The 24,999-nt window shown below is 36.0% G+C and overlaps 1 protein-coding gene across 3 annotated transcripts in view; it reads left to right on the top strand.

The window, feature by feature from the left end:
* Window positions 1–24,999, top strand: part of CYFIP2 (cytoplasmic FMR1 interacting protein 2) — a 60,994-nt gene that overhangs the window by 10,836 nt on the left and 25,159 nt on the right. For 2 of the 3 annotated variants that reach the window (XM_026696671.2, XM_087924229.1), the window contains exons 3-19: window positions 838–927; window positions 1,021–1,098; window positions 2,541–2,642; window positions 4,232–4,413; window positions 4,661–4,757; window positions 5,880–6,008; window positions 6,661–6,765; window positions 12,743–12,834; window positions 16,951–17,068; window positions 18,433–18,552; window positions 18,798–18,923; window positions 19,682–19,848; window positions 21,362–21,509; window positions 22,652–22,805; window positions 23,215–23,371; window positions 24,071–24,167; window positions 24,290–24,366. In XM_026696671.2, the coding sequence (XP_026552456.1) occupies window positions 838–927; window positions 1,021–1,098; window positions 2,541–2,642; window positions 4,232–4,413; window positions 4,661–4,757; window positions 5,880–6,008; window positions 6,661–6,765; window positions 12,743–12,834; window positions 16,951–17,068; window positions 18,433–18,552; window positions 18,798–18,923; window positions 19,682–19,848; window positions 21,362–21,509; window positions 22,652–22,805; window positions 23,215–23,371; window positions 24,071–24,167; window positions 24,290–24,366 (2,039 nt within the window). The remainder of the gene's footprint in view (window positions 1–837; window positions 928–1,020; window positions 1,099–2,540; window positions 2,643–4,231; window positions 4,414–4,660; window positions 4,758–5,879; window positions 6,009–6,660; window positions 6,766–12,742; window positions 12,835–16,950; window positions 17,069–18,432; window positions 18,553–18,797; window positions 18,924–19,681; window positions 19,849–21,361; window positions 21,510–22,651; window positions 22,806–23,214; window positions 23,372–24,070; window positions 24,168–24,289; window positions 24,367–24,999) is intronic. The other variant, XM_087924228.1, reaches the window with a different exon arrangement.

Genomic DNA, 24,999 nt, shown 5'->3' with positions numbered 1-24,999 from the left:
TGGCATGAAAACAAGTTAATATTTTTTTGAACTCATATCTTCCCTCCTCCAGGAATTTGGAAATTTTTGGTTCTTCTTTCATTTTAATTTCTTACGAATTTTGTTTGAATCTGATGGAGAAAGATTAGTGGAAATTATATGGACTGGCTTCTTTTGACAAAGCATTTAAAATTAGTTGTTATGCAGACTTTTAAGAGATACAAGCTTGGCTAAATTTACTGGTTTGCTCCTAATATCAAAATATGTTTTGATATGAACTTAGGATTCCCATCAAACAGTTTTGAGATGCTCTAGTATCGATTTCATTTCTACCAATGAATGCAAAAATGTTATTTTTTAATAAGGTAAATATCAATAAATATATTATAAAAATGTTTTTTTAAACTTTCCCCTCTGGGTTTTGCACGTGAACTAAAAAGGGATTTTGTAGTTATGTATATACCCAAGTGATCAAATGTGCAGTTATCATTATATAATGCACTGTACACTTGATCTTAGCCAAGCAGTTAAATCACTAAATCACTATAAAGCTAATATTTTTTTAATTGTTTTATTTTTTTTCTTGCTTTAATCTGATTTATCTTATTAGTACAGTAGTACTATTCACTTACAGGTTTTTTAATATTGAGATAGATAGATAACTACATTCTGTTACCTGATAACTGTTTTATAGCTGTTTAATTTCTTATGCATTATTTCTATAAAGTGTTATATTTTTCATTTTAACTGGTTTCACATTGCTAAGGTAACTCCTACAATAGGACAATGGAAAATCTCTGAAAACAAATGAAAACCCAAATAAAAATAATATTTAACTATTTCTTTATCTACTTTCAGGCCAACTTTGATACAAATTTTGAAGACAGAAATGCTTTTGTAACTGGCATTGCTAGATACATTGAGCAAGCAACAGTGCATTCTAGCATGGTAGGTATCAGGTGATCCAGAGCTGACTGAGGGGATGCAGGGTAGACTGTTACATGACAACTAGTGCTATTACATTGTCCAAATGTGTTTCAGAATGAGATGTTGGAGGAAGGGCATGAATATGCAGTAATGCTTTATACTTGGAGGAGCTGCTCCAGAGCTATTCCCCAGGTAAGATGTCAAGTTAAATTGTAATCCACTTCAATTAGAGAGAAGTTTCTGTCAAGAAGAAATTGAAATATTCTCTAAGAATGCTATATGCTTTTCTTTTTCTCAGAAGACACTCTAATAACTTATAGGACCCAAAGAAAAATGACCCACGGTGACCAGTGGGCTTTTTACTACCTGTGTTTCCAAAGGAACAAATCACTAATAAATAAGCATTCACTCAGATGATTTTATTTCTTATTTAAACCTATTATGGACAGTGTAGTGCTGGATTAGAGTGTAAAGACACAGGTTCTAGTGTACTCCAAGCACAGATTCTGGTTGGGTGAATTTGGGCCAGTCCACCTCTAGACTAGGAAGTTGAAAAAAAATACTACAAACTCACTTTGGACCATTGGGTAAATTACACTCCATAATCTTCAGTTAAGAGAATTTGATCCTGCAGTTAATTGACTTGACACTTGATAGGTGAACCAAAATGCCAAATCCAGACTAAACATCTGGCTGACTGCGCAACCAACCATAATAATCTATTTTGTGTTATAATGTTAGATGAATAGAATAGAATAGAATAGAAAATAGAAAATAGAATAAAATAGAATAGAATAGGTTTAGTTTAGTTTATTGGCCAAGTGTGATTGGACACACAAGGAATTTGTCTGGGTATAAATACTCTCAGTATACATAAAAGAAAAGATACATTTGTCAAGAGTCAAGAATCATAAGGTATAACACTTAATAATAGTCATAGGGTACAATAAGCAATCAAATCATACTAAGAAACAGTCAATATAAATCGTAAGGATACAAGCGACAAAGTTACAGTCATACAGTCACAAGTGGGAGGGGATGAGTGATAAGGAGTGATGTATCTAGAATAGTATGCATAACTAATAAAATATGTAATAAAATCAACAAATACAATTATAGTAAGTCACATGCATTATTATGCTTTTCCCCAGAACATTCATATCAAGGAGGCTGGAATGAAGAAATGGGTTTTCAGCAAGCTAAATGTAAAAGACAAAAGTATTTGGCTTCTGAAAAGCTTGTGAATGCTATTCGTTGGCAAAAAATATATATAAATTAATGTAATAAATGAAGTAAGCATCAGCAACATTGGTTCATTCTGATCTAGAGAACAAACTGTATATAAAAGTGTCATCATGTAAATGATGGAATATTCCTAGTACTAATAACTTTCTGACAATTTTGCATTTTTCTCATTTAGAAGCCTTTTATCTGACAACTGATTATGATTTGCCTGTGAAAGCCCCTCCCATTCTAAATTGGTTTTATCTGAAAAGCACTCCAAGATCTTTTGTTTTTGCTATGTCAGACTTTTAAAACTGACCCTTTAAAAATGATCTTGCTCTATGTCCCATGGATCTTCTTCATCATGTCCATGAGGACTACTAATATCAAATTGTTATGTTAACTTTCAGGTAAAGTGTAATGAGCAACCAAACCGAGTAGAGATTTATGAGAAGACAGTGGAAGTCTTAGAGCCAGAAGTGACAAAACTCATGAAGTTCATGTACTTTCAGGTAGGTGTTCCAAATTCCTATGCTTCACTTGGGTCCTCTTCACTTATTATTATGAAAAACCCTGGGTGTAAGATACTGTACAAATAAAAATAGGTCTTCTATTGGTCCAGAGTTATCCTGTGGTAAGATGGGCAACTAATAAATTTGATAAATAAAATAAATAAATAAAATATCATTTTTTCAGTAAACTTACCCAAGACATGATGATTTTGCTAAGTGCTTAATATTGTTCTTTTTCCTACATGGTATCTTATTTTGATTTAATTTGTAAAAGAGGGCAGTATATCTAAAATTGTATGAACAAATTTCTGCTGACTGTATAAACTGTTTTGAAAGACACAATATTCTCCAGAGGCAGATTTGATGGGTGTCGGGAAAAGCTAGCATTCAATCGGTTTGCCATTTTGTCAACAAATGAATGTTATTGGATGCCACACAGACAGTACTCAAGTTCTTGTCAATATTGGCTGACCTTTCCTTCTGCTTGCCTAAAAAAACTAGTTACACAGATGTGGGAAAACCATTCTCTAATCTAATGTGAGGTACATTGTGGTCGGTTTTGAAAGATGTTTAACTGCACCGCAAATCATAGTCCAAATAAGCAAACCCAAGGACATGGCCCCGGATAATGAAAGCCTTTTAAGTTGGAAGATAATATGATAGAAATAGACTAAACTAAAAGTAACAGGAGAAATATTTTAAATACTGTATATTTGAACAGTATCATAGTTGTGGGCTACTCAAGTGCACAAACATACAATTAGGTGATACCATCAAAAAAAAATATTATGGTGTGGTGGTCACTTTTTGCTTAATTGTGTCACATGAAGCACCATCCTGCTTAGATACATTTCACGATCTAGTGCAAACTGAGGAAAATATTTGCTCAGTTAAATTCTTTAGAGGAGTAGTAAATAACAAAATGTCAGTTTTCAAACAGATAATTTGGTGAGGCTTTAAAGAAAAAGTCCAACTACCAAATGAAAAAAAAATCAGAATCAAGGCCAGAACTCAAAATTCAGCCCCATACCATGGAGACAGCAGGTTAATGGTGGGTGCTAAAGAAAATATCTCCAATGTGTACTTTCTAAAAAAAATAGAAACAAAGAAAGCAAGAAATGCATCATGCCAAAGGCAAAACCAGGAAAAATGGAAGTTAGCCACCACACACAAATCCATAAGGAAAACAAGGCATAAGAGCTGGTATACAAAAACAAATGCTTCACAATGATACAGTTAGCATAGCCAAAAGAATCCCTTCTTTTTCAATTCGCCAAGCACTTGGAAGCTTCCTAGTATTTTCTCAGCTTGTTTGGAGTATTTTCTGGATGTCACAGTCTGGGCCAATTGCCATTTTTAGTTTCTTAGACTGTTTCACTAGACCAGGTATGTTGAGACCAATAGATTAACTGGATGAATAAACAACAACATCCCTTAACTCTTTAGGAGGTGGAAATAAGGCAGGTTCAAGCTTAGATCTGAGATAGTGGAATTTCAGGCACTTAATAAAGCCTCATTTCTCACCCATTACTGACAGTTCCTCCCTTTTTACTCCTTCTTTAAATTACTGCTGTCTTACTATTTCTTAGAGAAAGGCCATTGAACGATTCTGTGGTGAAGTCAAGCGTTTGTGCCATGCAGAGAGAAGGAAAGACTTTGTTTCAGAAGCGTATCTACTGACATTGGGGAAGTTTATCAATATGTTTGCAGTCTTGGATGAATTGAAGAACATGAAGTGCAGTGTCAAAAATGACCACTCTGCTTACAAAAGGTGAGATTAATACATACATGTGTATTTTCATAGGGCTTATTGCTGAGATAAAGATCCAAAGTTAATAGTATTTAGTCAAGAGGCTTCTAAATCCTGTTTTGTGTCAAAATATATTTATGGTGGAATAAAGATAATGAAATGACATTCTTGTATTGCTTTTGTGCTCTGTTTTATAAGTCTGTGTTACTCAGCAATATGCTGGTATGATGTTCCAACTTATCAACAAAATTGAATTTCTCTTTTTCAGAGCAGCCCAGTTTTTAAGAAAAATGGCTGATCCTCAGTCTATTCAGGAATCACAGAACCTGTCCATGTTTCTAGCAAACCATAATAGGATCACTCAGGTAGAATGTTTTCTTTTATCTTTTTTCCCACATATTATGATATTTAAATAAGTTTACTTTGACCTGACATGTATGCTTTGGACTTGAGTCTGGAGAACATAGTACATCATAAGAAATATATTTATAACTGTTAGGCCTTATTTGTATTTGGGTCTTTGGGCCTTATTAAATGCAAGTTGTTACATAGGAAATTAGTCAGCTTGGACTATTTATGAAGCACTGGGCAATTATGAAATCAATATAGATGGCACTTATACATCAACTCCATTAAATAACAAACACTGTGCTATGAAATAGCAAATTTCGTGCAAGGCTTTTAACCACATTTCCATAGCAACCAAATACTGGGTTTTTTATTCTATACAATAGATGCATTCACACACACAGACACACATACAAATACATAGAAACACACATATACACAGAAAGAGCGAGAAATGCATAGAGTCAGGAATACACCCTGATAATAATCATTTGGCATAATCCACTACTAAATCTCTTGTCCCTATACCATTTCAACAAAATAATATATATATAGCTCAGGGTTGAACTATGGAGTTCTTGCTGCTTTCTGAGCTAGGTTGTTTGCTTACCAACATTTCATTATCCAACTAGGTAACATTGTCAGTGTCACTGAGAGTAGGGTGTGCTGCCTGTTTATGTATAGTAATTTGCCCTGTGTCAAGGTTTGGTTTTAGTTTTTTGCAGAGGGGAGGTTTTTATAGAGGATGACAGAGAAAACCAAGAACTCCACTTCATTTTTTTATACAAACACTTAAATTATTGCTTTTGCGGCCTTTGTAAACAACTATCTTGCAAGCTACTAAATGTAGAATTGGCTAGTGCAGAAGTCAAAACGATTGCCTTTTCAAAAAGAATGGTGGTAGCAGAAATACATCAAGAATGGGCAGATAAGTATAGGAAAGAGAGGTTTAATTGTTCTTATACTAACCAGCACTGCATACAACTATTAGGAGCAAAGGCAGTGCTTGATGTAAGCAGTACTCATTTAAATTAATTCCTTGCCTATACATTGCAAGGAAGACGCTAAATTAAACTTTACAACCTTTTATTTCATTCCCATTGAACATTTGTGAAGGTCTTGTGGAATTTTTTTTTAAGTGCTTGCATCAGCAGCTGGAAGTAATCCCTGGTTATGAAGAACTGTTGGCTGATATTGTCAACATCTGTGTGGATTACTATGAAAACAAGATGTATTTGACACCCAGCGAGAAGCATATGCTTTTGAAGGTAACTTCTTTTAATTCTCTGCAAATGTATTTTAGCCATCTTTCAGTATTTTGTGTTGCCTATTTTCATGATGCATGTCTTGGTGTGGTTTTTGGTTTTTGGTGGAGTTTTTTGGCATTTTTCTCTTTGTAGACTGTATACAGATTTTTTTTAACTTTTCCATGAAAAGATAACTTCTGGATTATTAAAAGAAAGATTTAAAACTATTTAAAAATACATTCAAAAAATCCTGCAAGTCTTTTTCCGAGTCAATTTGAAAATTCTTTATTTATATAAGGGATTGAAGCCTGTGGGTCATAGAAAGGCCCTAATATTTTGTGTGTGTGCACTTTCTAAAAAATGTTGCAGTGCAAATGGAAGATGTACAAGCAAGCCAAGATAAAATAACTTTACATTCAGAAAACTGCTGCCAGTCTGGCTGGACAATATTGAGTCAACTGGACAAATACTTTGAAGCAATTTAAGGAAGCTTCCTTCAGAAATCAAAAGTATGTTATGGTTAGTTACAGAGTAAATGTAGTCTCAGATATTATGAGAGAGATTTTTTTTAATTGAAAATTTATGCATGGAATATGGTCTTTTCTTTCTTTCAGACAGTAACTATGAAATGACTGTGACAAATATTCAGATGTTGCTCGTATTTTTCTTTTAGGTCATGGGTTTTGGTCTGTACCTGATGGATGGAAATGTCAGTAATATTTACAAATTAGATGCCAAGAAGAGAATCAACCTCAGCAAAATTGATAAATTCTTCAAGGTCAGTGTCTGGCTTGGCTCTGGTTCATGATTATTTCCAGAGGAACCTGAGATTATCTGTATTGGTATTGCCTAGGGATAAAGCAGACACAGGAGGATTTGACATGCTGGAACCAAAGGTGTGATTGAATTGCAAACATCTGAATATTTTACTGCTGCACAATTGAAAATAAGCATATGGGGGGTTTTATTCTGTGTGTTTTAACAGCATGCTAATATTTCTGCACAAATGTCCTGATTAAAATCAGATCCATACAGATTAATTCCATATCTACCAGATTTCACCTCAGCACAATAAACCCTGATAATCAACAGCAGGTCATGCATCATAGACAGGAATTCTTCTGTTTAGCTTGCCTTCTTCAGGGAAAACCTCGTTCCTGCAATGGACATAGCTACATATATTGGGACAATAGGCTGATCATTTTTTTAGATAGTGGTGAATTCCTTAATAGAATGTGAGTTACTGTGCACAAGCTTTTCCATTCAGATACTTTTGTTTTTAATTTTCCTTTTTAAAATTAAATGCAAGAAAAGAAAGAAAAAGAAAATGTACAAAATTATAACAGAGAGGGGAAATAAAACAAAAACATACAGGGTGTGCATATTTACGGAGGCACATACATCAATAAATGGAAGCCGTGGTTTCCATTCACGTACTTTCTGAATAAAAAATGGTGTGGATAAATGAGAGAAGAAAGAAAGTTCTTATGGATTTCACAGTACTGGCTGACTGCAAAACTCATAATTTGGTTGGTTCTTTCTTCTGATACATCCCCCTCACTCCTCTCGTTTTTTTAAAAAAATTCAATTGTGCACTATTTTCAGGCTGGTACCAAACTTTTAAAAACATAGTAATGCTGACTTTGGCTGATCTCTGAAAGTTAAAAGGGGCTGGACCTGCTGGGAGGTCATGTTCTATTGTGTAACAGTGGAAGCTATCCAAAAATGGCAAAGCTATAGAAGAGACTAGATTGAGAAGTCTTTTTTAAAAAAAGGTCTTCCAGAAGAATATAGCTCTGAATAGATGCCAAGGAAATCACCAATGAGTCCATCAGAAGTTAAACTCAATTGGAGGGAAACTTTATTATCATTTTTAGTTCATTTAAAAACTGAACTGCATAAAAAGTATTCTGGTTGTTTCAGTCTTGGTTGACTTAGCTCTTAACAACCAGATCAAGCAACAGCTGCAGTGGTTTTAGGTAACAGATAGATTTGTGTAAGTAGTATTACCTGTTGATCTCAAAAATATCCAACCTAGAATTTACTATATGTTTTGCCAAAAATGGTTCCCATATGTGGACTAATTAGAAGAATAGGACCTGCATGTGATAGAAATTTCAACCCACCTTAAAAAGTATGACTACTCAACTGTAGAACTAGCATCGGTCATGTGTGCTTCCTGTATCAGGGTGAAAAAATGTCTGGCCATTTAGCCTGCTTCTTTCTTTTATCATGGTACTTTTCCATGCTGTGGTGCATTTTAAACAAAGGATGTAGCATTTCTCCCGCTGAAAAATTGTGGAGAAGTGAAAGGTGAATTGAGAATTAAAGTTCACAATTTTCTACAATTGTTTGCAGAAGTTTTGAAAGTTTCAAAATAGCAACCATTGTATATAAGCAGCCAAACATAGTTCCTATTTATCAGGGCAACAGATTATTGCTGTAAAACTTCAGGTGCCCTCTCCAGTGGCTTATTTTATAGCAGTTCAGTTTGCAGCATTGCTAAATGCTTATTCTTGCAAGTTCATTAAAACGACTACTTTCCATTGTTAAGTGAAACTCAGAAACTACTACATTGTAGCTACAGGACATCATCTCTAATTATTAATTGCTAACATTCTACCTACTGCTGTTCAAACATAACAGTATGGGTTTCATTTAGCAAATGAAGGAAAGATGAATGAAGTGAATATGTCACCTCATTTTGGTCTAGTCTCAGACCATCAGCAAGGTTGACTGCTAAGGATCTTGCTTAATTAAAAAACCAGATTTTAAATTAAGATATTCGTATGCTTGTTCGACTTCACCATTCCTTGAAGCTATTGCGTAGTTCCAGAAAGAATTCTTCTGCTTACGCATACACCTGTGAATGAGTGCTGATATACTTGTTTATTCTTCTTCTTGCATGCAAATATTAATGTGATTTCATGCATTTGTCAAAAATTAATATGAAAATTTCTTCCATAAGCTTAATGTTTGGAGTGCAAGAATTTCAAAAATGGTACCCAAAGTTTACAGTCCTCATTATCACATGATGTCCACTGGATTCTTGTACCTGTTTTAAAAAATAGTGTTAAATCTCTGCCAAGCACAGTGTAGATCTATTATAAAACCTATTAAATATCTGAGTTAGACTTCTATAGTCTTCAGTTACCTTATATCTCTTTAAGGTATATCTCTATAATCTTTTTAACTCACAGTAACTGGCATTGCAAAACAGTGTGATCACAAAGCACAATCTCCATGCCAACTTACAACAGCAATTTTGGCAGTCCCAGTTGGCATTGGTAGGTAATCCCACATGGTTGCAATGGCCCAGGGTCAAGTGGTCGCCCTTTGTAACCTCCTGCCGACTTCCCCATTGACACTGCTTGTCTGAAGCTGACAGTGAAGGTTGCAAAATGTGAACATAAGACCATCAAATGCTGCAATGTCATAATTGCAGTGTTTTTTTTCTTTTTTATATATACACTGAGAATATATACACCAAAGACAAATTCCTTGTGTGTCCAATCACACTTGGCCAATAAAGAATTCTATTCTATTCCATTCTATTGCAAGTTGGTTTCCAAGTGCCCAAATCATAATCACTTGATCACTCGAGGGGTAGTTATACACTCCCCTCAGATCTGTTGTAACTTTGAACAGTTGCTGAACAAGGACCTATTAAATGAGGACTATCAGCAGGTTAAAACATTTACTTTACCAAAAACAAATCAGTGAAATCCTCTTTAATCCTAGCTCTGCCTCTTTAAGTGTAATGTGTTAGTAACTGGCTGTTAATTGATTGATTCAACTTTGATGATGTAATTCATAGTGTGATGATGTAGTTCTATTTGAGTAGAGTGAATGATTCAAATAAATCACTGTAATCAAAAATATTTTTTGGAGAAGCATGGAAATGAGAAGTCACTTTTTCTAGGAGATTCTCAGTCATCCAAGTCATGGTTATCTCAAAGGTGCTTTTTTCAATAGGTAACTGGACTTCCTTTGTTTTTCCTTGAAGAACTTTCACTTCTCATCCAAGAAGTTTCTTCAGTTCTGACATGTAGAAGAACTGAAGAAACTTCTGGGATGAGAAACGAAATGTCTTCAAGGAACAGCAAAGGAAGTCCAGTTGCTTTTTGGAAAAAGCACCTTTGGAGAAGAATTTTGATCACATGTCCATGGAAATGCTGCAATGGTTGTGTCAAAAACAGCCATAAGTCACTTTTTCGGTGCCGTTGTAGCTTGGAATGGTCACTAAATGATCTGCTATAAATTGAGGATTACCTGTAGCAGTATCATGTGAAAACAAAACAGTGGCTCTAAATTGCGTGGCCAAGGGTATAAGAGGGTAGAGCTTCTATTGCTTTAATAATTGCCTAAAAGAGGAATGTCAGCAGAATTAGTAAAAGTGCATCAGCATTAAGTTCTCTTGAACCTGGTCACCCTAATGTGATTGTCTCAACCCAGGAAATATATATTCACCTTTTACTTCCTGTTTTGCCTCCTGCTACCATACCCAGCCTTCAATCTCAACACATTTAAACGCTTATTATACAGACAGGAAGATGGGATTTCTGCTCTCATTATGAATCTTGAATCACACATTTCATTTATTAAATATGAAGACAAGTCTTCTCAATTGTCTCAGATTATTATCGAGTCTCAAAGAAATAAAAATGAAAATAGTTTTGGCTAAGGAAAAAGGAAATTTACACTCATATACAAGGTTTCAGTATATGATAATATGCTTCACTTGAAGCAATTGCCTGAATTTATTAATAATCTTGGATTGCCATTATATGCCCAATTATATTGATAAAAACAATAGAATAACAATTTCATACAACAACATGAAATGAAATGAAGAACTGAAGAAGCTTCTGGGGAAGCGAAATGTCTTCTAGGAAAAACAAAGGAAATCCACTTGTCTTTTGGGAAAAGCACCTTTGGAGAAGTCCAGGAGCAGTCCTGGGATACTATAGTTTCCTCTTAGGGGAAAATCTATTGTTGTATGAAATTGTTATTCTATTGTTTTTGTCAATAAAATTGGGTATATAATCTCAAATTATTTTTAAGAAGTAATCTTTACTGTAAGGTTTTGCAAACATGGCTATTTAAGGCTACCGTATTTGGGCTGCAAAATCTAGAAGTTCATTAGATAGCAGCAAAGATTCAGATTTTTGCAACCTATAATGGTAATCCAAGATTATTAATACATTCAAGTAATTGCTTCAAGTGAAGCATATAATCATATACTGAAAACTTATATATGAGTAAATTTCCTTTTTCCTTAGCCAAAGCTGTTTTCATTTTTAGTTCTATGAGACTCATTATAGTCTGAGACAATTGAGAAGACTTAGCTTCATATTTAATAAATGAAACATGTGATTCAAGATTCATAATGAGAGCAGAAATCCCATCTTCCTGTCTGTATAATAAGCGTTTAAATGTGTTGAGAATGAAGGTAGCGGGAGGCAAAACAGGAAGTAAAAGGTGAATATATATTTCCTGGGTTGAGACAATCACATTAGGGTGACCAGGTTCAAGAGAACTTAATGCTGATGCACTTTTACTAATTCTGCTGACATTCCTCTTTTAGGCAATTATTAAAGCAATAGAAGCTCTACCCTCTTGTGCCAGGCAATTTAGAGCCACTGTTTTGTTTTCACATGATACTGCTACAGGTAATCCTCAATTTATAACAGATCATTTAGAGGAGTAGTGCGGTGGCCTAGAGCTCTTGCCTCATAATCAGGAGGCTGTGAGTTCGATCCTAGGTAGAGGCAGATCTCTCTCTGGGCACAGTGAGAATATATCTTCTGAACAAAACTCCGCGTTGGTGACAGGAGAAGGGCATCTGGCCATTAAACACTCTGCTAGCTCCATTCAGTTGTCCAGACTATACCCTTCAAGGGATTATGTGGTTGTTAAAGAGATGATGATAATATATCATTTCGAGATCATTCAAAGTTACAACGGCACCAAAAAAGTGACTTATGACCATTTTTGACACAACCATTGCAGCCTCCCTATGGTCATGTGATCAAAATTCAGCCGTTTGACAACTGACTCATATTTATAACGATTGCAGCGTCCCAGGGTTATCTCTGCAACCTTCTGGTAAGCAAAGTCAACAAAAAACCAGATTCACATGTTACCAAGTTAACAACTGCAGTGATTCAGTTAACAACTGTCGCAAGAAAGGTCAAAAAATGGAGCAAAAACTCACTTAACAAATGTCTTGCTTAGCAGCAGAAATGTTGATCTCAATTCTGGTTGTCAGTCAAGGACTACCTGTATTCCTCACACTAGAACCCATTGGGACATGGCTGCTTCTTTCTAATAGATCCCATTGAGAAGATTAACCTTCTCAAGACCATCAATTAATATTTCTTTTTCAATAATATAGCCCCCACGCTTAGTGACCCCAGAGTGTTCCAATGTACTATATTGTGGTTTTCCAACAGATCGAGCATCCAGAAATCTTGCAGAGATGGTTTTCAAAAGAACTGATGCCCGTGCAAAATGATGATAAATTGCTAGCTAAAAATTGTGCTGACCTGATTTGAATCATCATAATAACGCATATTTCTTGGCTTCACCATGGAAGTTCACAAACTATTTTGCTCCTCCCAATAGTGTCAGGAATCCTCTTTCAGACTTTTAGCCCCCTCTGGTGGTTAAATGCTCTTTTACGCCATGTGTCACACTCATACCAAAGGAAGCCTCTTTACCTTCTTTAAACCATTTCTTGTTTTTTCTTCCAGCAGCTGCAGGTGGTTCCTTTATTCGGCGATATGCAGATAGAGCTGGCCAGATACATTAAGACCAGTGCTCACTATGAGGAGAACAAATCCAAGTGAGTGCCTGCCATAATGTCTCTTGGCTTTGGTGTGTCTTAGTCTACTCTTCCACTTGTGTGTAAGCTCAACTGAGTGATTGCCTGTGAGCCTGTGTCCGAGTGATTAAATGACTGATAAGAATGAGTGCTTTGCTAAGGTTTTATGTCACAATATGATTTCTTATTTTCTCTTTACTGTATCTTGAAAGACACTGATTTTTCCAATTCTCTACAGTTAAATGTAGCTTACCTCCCTGAAATAAATGCATTCTTCATTGGTTCCCTAGCCAGATCTATCAGTAAGCTTTAAAAATGAAATGGAAAGCGGGGGCAAGGGTCCTTGGTGCTCTCTGAGTTTGCTTGTTTTCTTGCAGACATTTCATTACTCAAACTAGGTAACATCATCAGCCAACAGCCAACAGATCAGCCAAAGAATCTCTAAGACCACCAACATTGATAGGCAAGCCACTAGATTATAAACTGTACCTCCTTACTAGTCTGATGATGTTGCTTAGTTTGGTTAATGAAACATCTGCCAGAAAAGAAGCAAGCTCAGAGAGCACCAAAGTCCCCTCATGTCAACCCTGGGCTTCAAATATTCTCCTTTATTAGTGAAATGGAAAGATAACTCATGCAGACAGCACAGTCTTTTAAATGTTGATTCCTCAAGTGACTGCCACTTTTGAAATTAAATGTTCTTCAACCTTAATCTGCCTTCTCTGGTATTTTCTGGTTCTTAGACATCCCAACATCTCAGGCTGTGATCTTGAACTGATTGAGTGCCTAAAATCCCCCCCCCACACACACACACCTTTTTAAAAATTTATTAAGGAATCAATTCAAGAATAACTCTAGAATTGCTCTGAAGATGCAATTAAATCAGATTATTATTTTACCCATCTGCTTGGCTGCACAGAGATATTACCTTCTGGTGACAAATCCAGGGATGCAACTATTGAAGATTTATACCAAGTATAAGACTTATATTTTTGCCTTATACCAACACTTTTCAACCTCAGTGAACTCTGGCTACCATTCAACATTCGTGCATTCCTAGAGTTTTCCCCTAAGTCAGACAGATTTTAAAATCCCTTACTTCTTCCTTGCTATTTCCATCTTAATTTCAGTTTCAAATCTTATCCAGTCCTTTTGGGTAGTGAGGAATGCCCTGATATTAAAGATCTTTTTAATCCAAGCAAGGATGTAGATTACCTTCCTCAAACACTCTGAATGTTCACCAGTCAGGCTGGCTAAATGTCTCTAACTAGCAAATTGTTCATAAATTATAGCCATAAAGATGTGTCTTTGGCGATACAGGGAAGTGATTCCTAGAACTGAGTGCAGGTCAATAATTTGCACTGACAATTTATATGTATATGGTGGGCAATATCTGAATACCTGTGTACTGACTGAGAGGTATTGATGAAGATGGAAAGGAATGGTTGGATTTGTGCAAGTATATACATATGAAGTACACTTACGTGGCAGAAAAATGGATATGGGTGTTAATGTGTAGGAGTAATGATATACATTGGGAATATGATTGCAAATATTAAATTCTGTGTCTGTACTTGTATGTTGACTGTTATTTGTTTGCATGCTTGGCAGTTGCGAATGTAGGTATGAATGCTCATCCTGTGAATGTGAATGTGACCGAGTGTGCCTGCTCTGGGTAATTTTTATCCACATTTTTCAATTGGATAGAAAATCCTCCAGAGCATGAACACAGCACTCTATCTGTCCAGAAGAATTCTCAGATTGGGTTTTAGACAGGATAACCAAAGAAATGTAGCATAAACTCGAGTTACTTCAAACTGGAATTGTTTTCAGTGGAATTGTTCATAGTTCATGTTCATTGTTCCTGTCAACCTTGGGGAGCCTTTTCAGTGGTAGCTTAGAGAGGATGGGTTTGCTTGTTTATTTATTACATTTTGATGCTGCCCATCTCCTCTCTAAGGATCCTGGTCAATGAAATCACAATTAAGGGTTGAACTATGACCACCTATCTTGATATGGAATTCTGGGAGGCAATGCTGTCCTGTTGTATTTCAGGCAGCCTCTCCTGTAACTGTTTCTAGGCATGAAGGTTAAGTGTTGCAGTTCAATTTATTGTAAGATGTAAATCCAAGGTGGCTCAACCATACGAAGATCACAAAATTTAATGTGATGCATACCTCTCAGTTGGCAATTTCACTTTCCATTTCACTATACAACTTGATGATTCTATTTTGGGATAACTACCAAGATTCAAACCAAATAAACAGTTTCGGTTTCTCAGATTTAGATCAGAATGCCAGCAGTCACAGAGTTATTGCTAATAAGAGACAATCACTAATTACTGCAAAAAAATCAGATTATAATTGGACTTCATCAATGGAATTCATGGTGTTCATTGGGTGCATATTTATTTCATTTTATGGTATCTGATTAATGGTTTCCATACTAGCATAAATGTGTATGTTGTCTCTCACTTATCATTATAACCTTTATTTCTATTGCCAAAATAAGTTGGATTTTAAACTCAGCCCAGTCCAATGAAGTATTTAACAATGTGTGTTTAAATCCCATTTCTAATCTACTCCATCCCAATAATCAAACTATGAACTATTTCTTCCACTCATCTTTACTTACTAACAATTATTTTCTTATTCAGTTTCTAAGCAGAGCAGTATCTCCTCCTGTGCCTCTTTCTCCTTCCTTGGAGAAGAGATTATGAACACTATCTTGGCTGCACAACAATTGTGGGGGTTTTATGTTCCTGCACATTCATACCTTTCTTTTCCTTTTTGTCTCCCTAATTCATTCCCATCCTTGTGGTGAGATATAATTAACTGTGTTTTTTTTCTTGTATGGCCTTTTAATTTTGTGTAATGGAATAGATTATATATGGCAGGTTGGGCTAGTACAGCAAAATATCTGATCACCACTGATAACCTGTTGATGATTTCTTTGGGGAACATACACTGGAAGGGTAAGAGCAAAGTATTGGATTTCTGGAAATATAATAGGACCTAATAATCACTGTCAATATAATTAAGAGAACTGCATCTACTTCAATATTACCAAGGCTATCTAGTCCCAATGAGATTTTAAAATATCCATTCTTTCAAAATAAGCAGCAAATTTTAAATAGGAGAGTTGGCACTTCAGATAGCCTGCATAAATACTCCTTTGTGACATTTAAGTAGAAGTCAGGTTTATTTGCTACATTTAGGAATAAATCATAGTCATGTAAAAGAAGAAGAATGAATGGCTAAGTTCAAACTTTATGGAAAATCATGTTTAAGATGGGTCATTATTGATGTCATCTTAAATGGAGAAATGGTGAATCTATAACTAAAATTTAGAAATTCTTAATTTGAGAACTTTATGAAGCATTTGCTACTTATTATGATTCTGTGTGCTATCTGAATAGATGAATCATAGCTATAGACCTTGCTCTGGCAGCCAGGAAAAGGAAACGATTCTAAACTATGGTTTGCTATTATTATTAGGGTAGCTAGTTGTATCAAATCATTTTTGTCCCTTATTTGTTTCCTAATTCAATTTTTAACTTTTTTTTGCTGATTTTGTTCTATAGTGGCCTAGACCTAGAACAGGGGTATCAAACTCGCTTTGTCATGGTGGTGTCACATGTCGTATCATGACTTTTTTTCCCTTTGCTAAACCAGGCATGGGCGTGGCCAGTGTGTGACACATCTGGCCGACGGGCCGCGAGTTTGACAGCCTTGACCTAGAATGTTATAAATGTATGTTAAATAGACCCCAATTTTTGATTCTACATATCTTTTGTTCACAGTATATATACTTTCTTAAAGACCAGTACTCAAATTCTGTCATACACTTATTGAGTCAATAATTCTGTTTGTCGTCTATGGATTTGCTACCGTAGTTTTACCACAAACATAAAATAAGTAAAATAAACATATCAAGTGTAGGATAAATTATGAAATTAAAAAAACATATCTACTCCAACAACTATAGTTTTCAGTTGTCAGTTACTGGGTGATGCACCATATCAAAAGACATTGGACCAAGTGAGATATTAGTGGACCAGTGGACCAAAGTTATCTTGAGTAATAACCCTAGAGTCAGAAATGAGTGTTAACTTAAAGACATTGGTTTTCTGCCCAGATGGACATGCACTCAGAGCAGCATCAGTCCACAGTATAACATCTGTGAGCAGATGGTACAGATCCGAGATGATCATATCCGGTTTATCTCTGAACTTGCTCGCTACAGCAACAGTGAGGTAAGCTTCCACGGAGGCATGTGTTATACAATCCATGTGTGAAAAAATAAATGTCGAGTGTGTTCTATGGGCAATTCATGATTACTCTGTTTCTGTGTTTGATTATGGTGCTGGAATGCAAAGAGCTTGCCTCTTGGAGATTCAGGTGACGAATGTCCATTTCTGTCTATTCCAACCAATAGCAGCTCTCCAGATATTCAGAGTAGAAAGATTTTCCTCATTCAAAACTATGTAACTCTCTCTGTTCTTCTGTTTCAGAGATACAGTCTGCAGTCCAATTTTTATTTACTGTTTTGCATAGAAAAGTATATAATGCAATAGCCCAGGGCCGTGTGCAGACCTGGGATGCCCTGTATGCTGCCTGCAAATGTTTTCAAAGGTTGCCTTTAAATTGTAAATTTTAAAATGTAGATGGTAGGGAAAAATATTAAAAAATAATCTTTGTAATTCTGTTTAATTGATTTTTTTTTTCAATTAAACTTAAATATTGGTTAAACCAAATCAATTTTCATCTTTGTCCAAATCCCATCTACTTATTTGAATTGTGGATCCATTATACAACTGAGAATAAATATGAACCTCCTGAAAACAATTAAAAATCCCTAGGTATTCCTTGGCCTCCCAAATTCCAAATTGCTTTTAGTGCTTTCAGATTATGTACTGTTGCACATTGTTTAAACCGACCACCTGTGTAGCTTGGATATCTACAGCCTTTCCCATTTCAAACTTTAAAAATAATTCACAATTAGTCAGTGGGAAGATGATTACCTGCACAATAGCGGTCATTATACAACACAGTAAATTTGCATATATGAGCCCAAAGGAAAAGTTATCCTTAAATTTCTCTTTTATAGGAACTAGATATTTACCGTTAGTCAAAGTGTCTCCAAAAGAATTCAGTGAAAATTGCAATAATTAAGAAATTCAGGTGTTGGTACTTCTGCATTTTTCTCTGAGGTTCTTCCTAGTTTTATTTGAACGTGTAGGAAACTGGATTAGTTTTTATAATTGAGTGTTATCTTTGAACTATATTGTTTGGGATACATAGGTGAAGGACTAGAATATGAAACTGATTAGAGGAATCATGTCATTTTGATGTTAGCTATTTGTATATTTTATCTCGGCAACTTTCCAGCAATTCTGGGTTTGTAAACCATCCAGAGTCACTGATTGAGATGGACGGTTATAAAAATTGAGTAAATAAATCAATAAATTAATTTCTCAGCTCTTCCCCTCATTCCCTGGCCATAATTAACTCTTGTTGAAGAATGTTTGCAATGTCTTGCTCAGTTAATGAAAACAGCAACATGAAGCAACTAAAGGAAAAGATTCCTGAGTGTGACAATTGTCTACTCCTTTTCCAGGTTGTAACTGGTTCAGGATTGGACAGTCAAAAGTCAGATGAAGAATATAGGGAGCTTTTTGACCTGGCTTTACGGGGACTTCAACTTTTATCAAAGTGGAGTGCACATGTGATGGAAGTGGCAAGTATTTTTTTTTCTGATATATTTAAATATTGATTTTAAGGTAAAGCTGCCTTCAGCATAAGCCAGTCCCTTGAACATGATTCAATTTACTTTCCTTAAAAAGTTTGCAATAATCAAAGTGTTATTTAAAGATGTGTGTGCCTATGTACGGTTTAAAAACCTAATTTAAAGAAAACAGAATCTACATAATCAGTATGTTGGGTTTTGCCAATTGGATTTTCTGTGTTTTTCCCCCCTTGAAGTATTCTTGGAAGCTGGTCCATCCCACAGATAAGTTCTGTAACAAAGATTGTCCAGGCACTGCTGAAGAGTATGAGAGAGCTACAAGATACAATTATACCAGTGAGGAAAAGTTTGCTTTTGTAGAGGTAGGTGGCTATATCCCTCATTTTTGCCCAGGGGAGATAGTTTCCTTGAATGGATGATTGAAGCAATCTTAAAGAGTTTACAGAGTTTATAGATTAACAGAGTTGGAAGGGGCCTTGTAGGTCATCTAGTCCAATCCCCCCGCCCAAGCAGACTATACACAATTTTTGACAGATGGCAGTCCAGTCTCTTCTTGAAAGCTTCCAGTGATGAAGCTCCCACAACTTCTGAAGGCAAGCTGTTCCATTGGTTGATTGTTCTCACTGTCAGAAAGTTTCTGCTTATTTCTAGATTGAATCTGTCCTTGTTCAGTTTCCATCCATTATTCCTTGTCTGACCTTCAGGTGCTTTGGGAAATAGGTTGACCCCCTACTCTCTGTGGCAGCCCCTCAAATATTGGAAGACTGCTATCATGTCTCCTTTGGTCCTTCTCTTCATTAGACTAGCCATGTCCAGTTCCTGTAACCGTTCTTCATGTGTTTTAGTTTCCAGTCCCCTAATCATCCTGGTTGCTCTTCTCTGCACTCTTTCTTGTGTTGAAATGGAATATTGGAGGATCCAAACATTGCTGTCTTCAAATTAAAATTGTCCTGTTTTCCCCACTTGTTCTTGTATTCTGGTACGCAAACAAAAGTTCACTCAAATCCAGGGCTTCCAGGATAACACTAGAAGAGTGCCTTTGGGATGCTGTCCTGAGATTGCATGTGAATGGGCCTGGTGTAATTAAAAGAGTCACAGTGACTATTTTTATTCTACATAGGTTATTGCTATGATCAAGGGCCTGCAAGTGCTCATGGGTCGCATGGAGAGCGTCTTCAACCAGGCTATCAGGAACACAATCTATGCTGCTCTACAGGACTTTGCTCAGGTAACCCTGAGAGAGCCCCTGAGGCAAGCAGTCAGGAAGAAGAAAAATGTCCTCATCAGGTAACTTAATCGGATTCAGTGTCACTTCCTAAAAGTTTTGTAAATACTTGGACTTTATTTTTAATATTGTTTTCTGCACGCCTATACCCAGAATTAAATTAGCATGCATATTTCTAAGTGCAGCATTAATTCCATGCATGGCTCACAGGAAATGCCAGACTGGATCTATAATATTGTCAAATAAAAAATAGAAAGGTCGGAAAGTACTTAGGGTGCAAGTGTAGAAAACTGGAACAAAAATAAACAATGCCAGGTTATATGGAACAATAGTGTCAAGCAAGCCATTTTCAAATAGTCACTGTCCCCAGGACTTTGCATTAAGAAAATCAGCATTCCACACAGTATCCACATATGCTGAATATTTGGCCAGTAATTGTTTCCATAGAGAAGATCTTGACAGGACATAGATTATAGTAATGTCTCTTATAACCATGAAGCTTTGGGGTTGTAGTTTTTACTTTTCTCTAGCCTATATCGAATGTCATTTAATAGACTATCAGAACATTTTGTTTCTCCTATTCTCCCCGCTGCCACCGCTTCCACTAACACACACAATCTCTTTGTGTGGGTGTGCATATAATGTGTATGTATCGTATCAGTGGTGGTATTCAAAAACTTTTATTACCGGTTCTATGGGTGTGGCTTGGTGGGCATGGCCATGTGACTGGGTGGTTGTGGCTTTTTTTTTTTTTTGCAGACCCACCCATTTTTGGGAGCTTCTTAGCCCCAGAGGAGCCTCGGGGGGGGGGGCGTTTTTGCTCCCCTAAGACTCCTCTGGGGCTCAGGAAGAAAAGGAACAGAGCATGGGAGGGGCATGCAGGACTCCTCCAAGCTCCATTTTGGAAGCTTCTAGCCTCAGAGAAGCCTCGGGGGGGGGGGTTGCTCCCCCAAGGCTCCTCTGGTGCTCTGGAAGGCAAACAATGGAGGGGGGAGCTGAGCTCCTCCCTCCATTTTTTGCCTTCCTGGGCCTCAGCAAGGGGAATCCCGGCACAGCTGATCTTATCTACGGCTGATTATTGGGAGGGAAAAAAAGGAAAGAAATACCTTAGACGAATGTCAGGCAGGTGGGCAGGGTGAGCGAGTGTTGGGAGGGTGGGGGCGTGACCAGCCAGAACTTACTACCGGTTCGGCAACCCACACCAAATTCTTGCTACCGGATCACGCGATCCGTTGCGAACCGACTGAATACCACCACTGGTATGTATGTGTGGGTGTAACCGAAGACAATCTTCATTCATCTGCTGCTTGTAACCTGAATGAATTAGCAACTGAAATTAGCCTTTTAATGTGGTATGGAATATTTTACATGACAAAGTAGTAGAACTGTGTGTACATGCTGGATTAATTAGCACTGATGCTAGTATCATTAAATATCAGATTTAATACTTACATTATTATACATAATTATACATTACATAATTATATTTTGACTTCATATTTAAGTTGATTATTTAAACTTAGCTATAAATACAGCAATTCAGCTCAATGATAGGTCCACTCTTCATCTTCCTAGTGTTCTTCAGGCAATTAGAAAGACAATCTGTGATTGGGAGGGAGGACGTGAGCCTCCAAATGATCCCTGTCTGAGAGGGGAGAAAGACCCCAAAGGTGGTTTTGATATCAAAGTCCCACGACGAGCTGTTGGACCTTCCAGTACACAGGTATCTGTTCCTTTATTAAGAAGATGCAGGTTAATTTATCAAACAGATGTTTAGAATAGTTTTTTAAATTATTATTATACTGTTCTGTTTCACACCGATAAAGTAAATAAAGACTCCGTCTTCCATCCTTCTGAGGTCAGTAAAATGAGGGCCCAGATTGTTGAGGACAATATACTGACTCTGTAAGCTGCTTAGAGAGGGCTGTAAAGCACTGGGAAGCAGAATATAAGTAAGTGCTGTTGCTAGGGCTATTGCTATGGTGGTTACTCTGCTGCAAAAAACATCGTAAAATGGGTTGGTCACATGATCCGCCAGCTTTACGACTGTCACATCTTACGATTGTACTGGGCAGTCTCCATTACAGTAATAATTTAAGTATTACCTGTATTCCATTATTTACCCACTTGTACACATCAGAGACTTTCTTTCTGCATTGAAAGAGATTTGTTACAACTATAATAGTAGTAGGAAATCTTCTCTGCTCCAAAATGAATCTGTTTTTCCACTGAGATCAAGGAGGGAAGTTCATTTGAGATTCTGATCTCCAAGTGAGTTCCATTTTCCAAGTTCCTTTGAGCAGGCCTACTCAATAGGACACCCTCAGTTGTGGAACAGCTGATAAGAACTGATACCACCTCTCTTCTCAGTTTCCACTGAATATGAATATGTTCTCAACTTACAATCACAATTGGGATTGGAATTTGAGTCATAAATCATGATAGTTGTACGTCAAGGCACCCATGTGACTAGACCTGATTTTACAACCATTTTATGGGGATCATTAATCAAATCATATGGTTGTAAGGCTAACCCTTTCTCCCGAATGTACACTTTTTGCCAGAAACCAATGTAAAACATCAAAAACTCTCAAAAAAGTAGCAAATCATGATCACATGATTGCAGGATGCTGCAACCAGTCATAAATATAAATTGATTGCCGAGCATCCGAAATGTGGTCATGTGACTAATGGGGAGCCTTGTGACATTTTCTGATAGAACCTTCTTATGACCCTTATAACCCCAATTGGTTGTTAAACAGTTGGTATTAAATTGAAGATTACCAGCACTATTATTTATACACGATTATTATTATTATTTATAAAAGGATGACTGCAATAACAGTCATCAACATGTCTTTTCAGCTTTATATGGTGAGAACCATGCTAGAATCCCTCATTGCAGACAAGAGTGGTTCAAAGAAGACTCTCAGAAGCAGCCTGGACGGGCCAATAGTTCTGGCCATTGAAGAATTCCATAAACAGTCCTTCTTCTTTACACATCTTCTGAATATAAGTGGTAAGTAGCAATATCAACTCTGAAATAAATAACCTAGACAGAATTAGCTTATCAATAATTAGCTTGTCAAGAATAACCAGCTCTAGAACAATGAAATTTTCAGTGCATTGTAATTTATATTAAAGAACTATTAGAACTGGGTGTGAATTTGAAAACAATTGTTAACCAAATAGTTTTGTTTAATAAATTGCAATCGTATTCTTGTAAGAAAACAGTCTAATTTTATATATTTATATATTCAATTTTATCAGTTCAAATATGTTGTTATATTATCTTCATATAATATGTTGTAGCACACTTTGCAATATCTTTTTAGATTATATTCATTAAACCTGGTTTGCACTTTATTTTGGAGAATTATTATGTTTTCACTTACACTTTATATTGGGGAAATATCTTATGTTTTCAGAAGCCCTCCAACAATGCTGTGATTTGTCCCAACTTTGGTTCCGAGAATTTTTTCTGGAGTTGACCATGGGTCGCCGAATTCAGTTTCCCATTGAGATGTCAATGCCCTGGATTCTAACTGATCACATCCTGGATACCAAAGAACCATCCATGATGGAGTAAGAACTCCAGGATGATATGAAATGTATCTGTGGGTGTCTTTGTGATAATAATTGAAAGAATTTGATTTAATTCAAATTCAGCTTTGTGCCTCGTGATGAGGTGCAGTAATCAGTTTCCCTGTTTCGTTGCACCTGCCAATCTCTTTGGAAGGATAATTTACTTTTATTTATTGCATGTAGTCTAGTGGTATCCTCACAAAGAGGAGTGAAGGGCTGAAGTATTCTTAAACAACAATTTGTTTCATATAATATAAAGGAATTACAGTATGAAGTGATTTGTATAAAGCGATTTTTTTTCCTTTCGATTTTTAAGGATGTAAGGAAAAATTGATGATAGGAAATAATTTATGAGCAGGCTAGTAGATGGGCACTTGGTTGTAGATGCTAATAGAAATATTGCAAATGAATGAATTCATGAAATTCACGACAGTGTGCGATTGGCTGTATTCCATTGTAGGCTCATAAAATACAGTTTTATGCATGAAGAAAAGTTTTGATAGAGCTGAAGAGATTGTAAGCAAATATCGATTGGTAATGCACAAATTTAAGAAAGCTTGCTTTAATATTATATCAAGTTTTATGCAGGCTTTCCCAAAACCAGTAGTTTTAAATTAAATAGCATTTTAAAATTTCTACCATAGTTGAGACAAATATTTGCACAAACTTGTCTGTGCTGACCTATTTCATTAATTGCAGATATGTGCTCTACCCACTGGATCTCTACAACGATAGCGCATATTATGCTTTGACCAAGTTTAAAAAGCAGTTTCTCTATGATGAAATTGAAGCAGAAGTAAGTTCTCTCTGCATTATTGGTATTAATTATTAATATCAAAGTTTTGATTTATTTTACATATATCACTTCAACTTTTATGCCTGTTATTATAAAGCCCATTTTTGTTCTTTTTCTACCAGGTGAACTTATGTTTTGATCAGTTTGTGTATAAACTGGCAGATCAAATCTTTGCTTACTATAAAGCAATGGCTGGCAGGTATGAAACCTCTGTTGGTTTGGGAAGTATTGTGTCAGCTATTAATGTTTTTCTGTATGAATAAACTAGTTCTTGAGCTAAAGAATATATGATTTGTATGATGACATTACAAGAAGTAGACATAGCTGGAAATTGATGGAAGAAGATTGTTCATACTCAAACATGATAGCAGTAATTCATGGCAAACCTTTGCATAGTATTGCTTCTTGCTGAATGATTAATGCTTCTTCAGCAATTAAAAATCAACTGGTTGAATAATATCACCTAAAATCTGTTTTACATCAAGAAATTAAATTCTTTTATTATCAAAATAGTAGCTGCTTCTAGAATGTTTCATCTCTCCATGGATGGTTCACATAATTAATTTGGCAATTCACATTGTCTTGGTAAATTATTGCTTTTGATTTCTGCTAATGAGCCAATACCTTCCCAAAGTAGCTGAACAAGTTATTTTAGATATTGGAAACATTTTTTTCCACAACCAAAAATTTAAGTTTGCAGATTTCTATGATGATGATGATGGTGATGACATTAGAAATAATATTCCTGACTAACCATCTTTTCATATTAACACTGTACATAGGGTCTTGTAGGTCTGTTTAAAATTTGTGGAGAGAAAGCAAGAATTGCTTC

Source organism: Pseudonaja textilis, chromosome 2, assembly GCF_049901715.1.
Source record: "Pseudonaja textilis isolate UNSWEBS1 chromosome 2, rPseTex1.2, whole genome shotgun sequence".
Lineage (NCBI taxonomy): Eukaryota > Metazoa > Chordata > Lepidosauria > Squamata > Elapidae > Pseudonaja > Pseudonaja textilis.
Note: the sequence above shows the minus strand (reverse complement) of the source record. Positions and strands in the feature narration are given on the sequence as shown.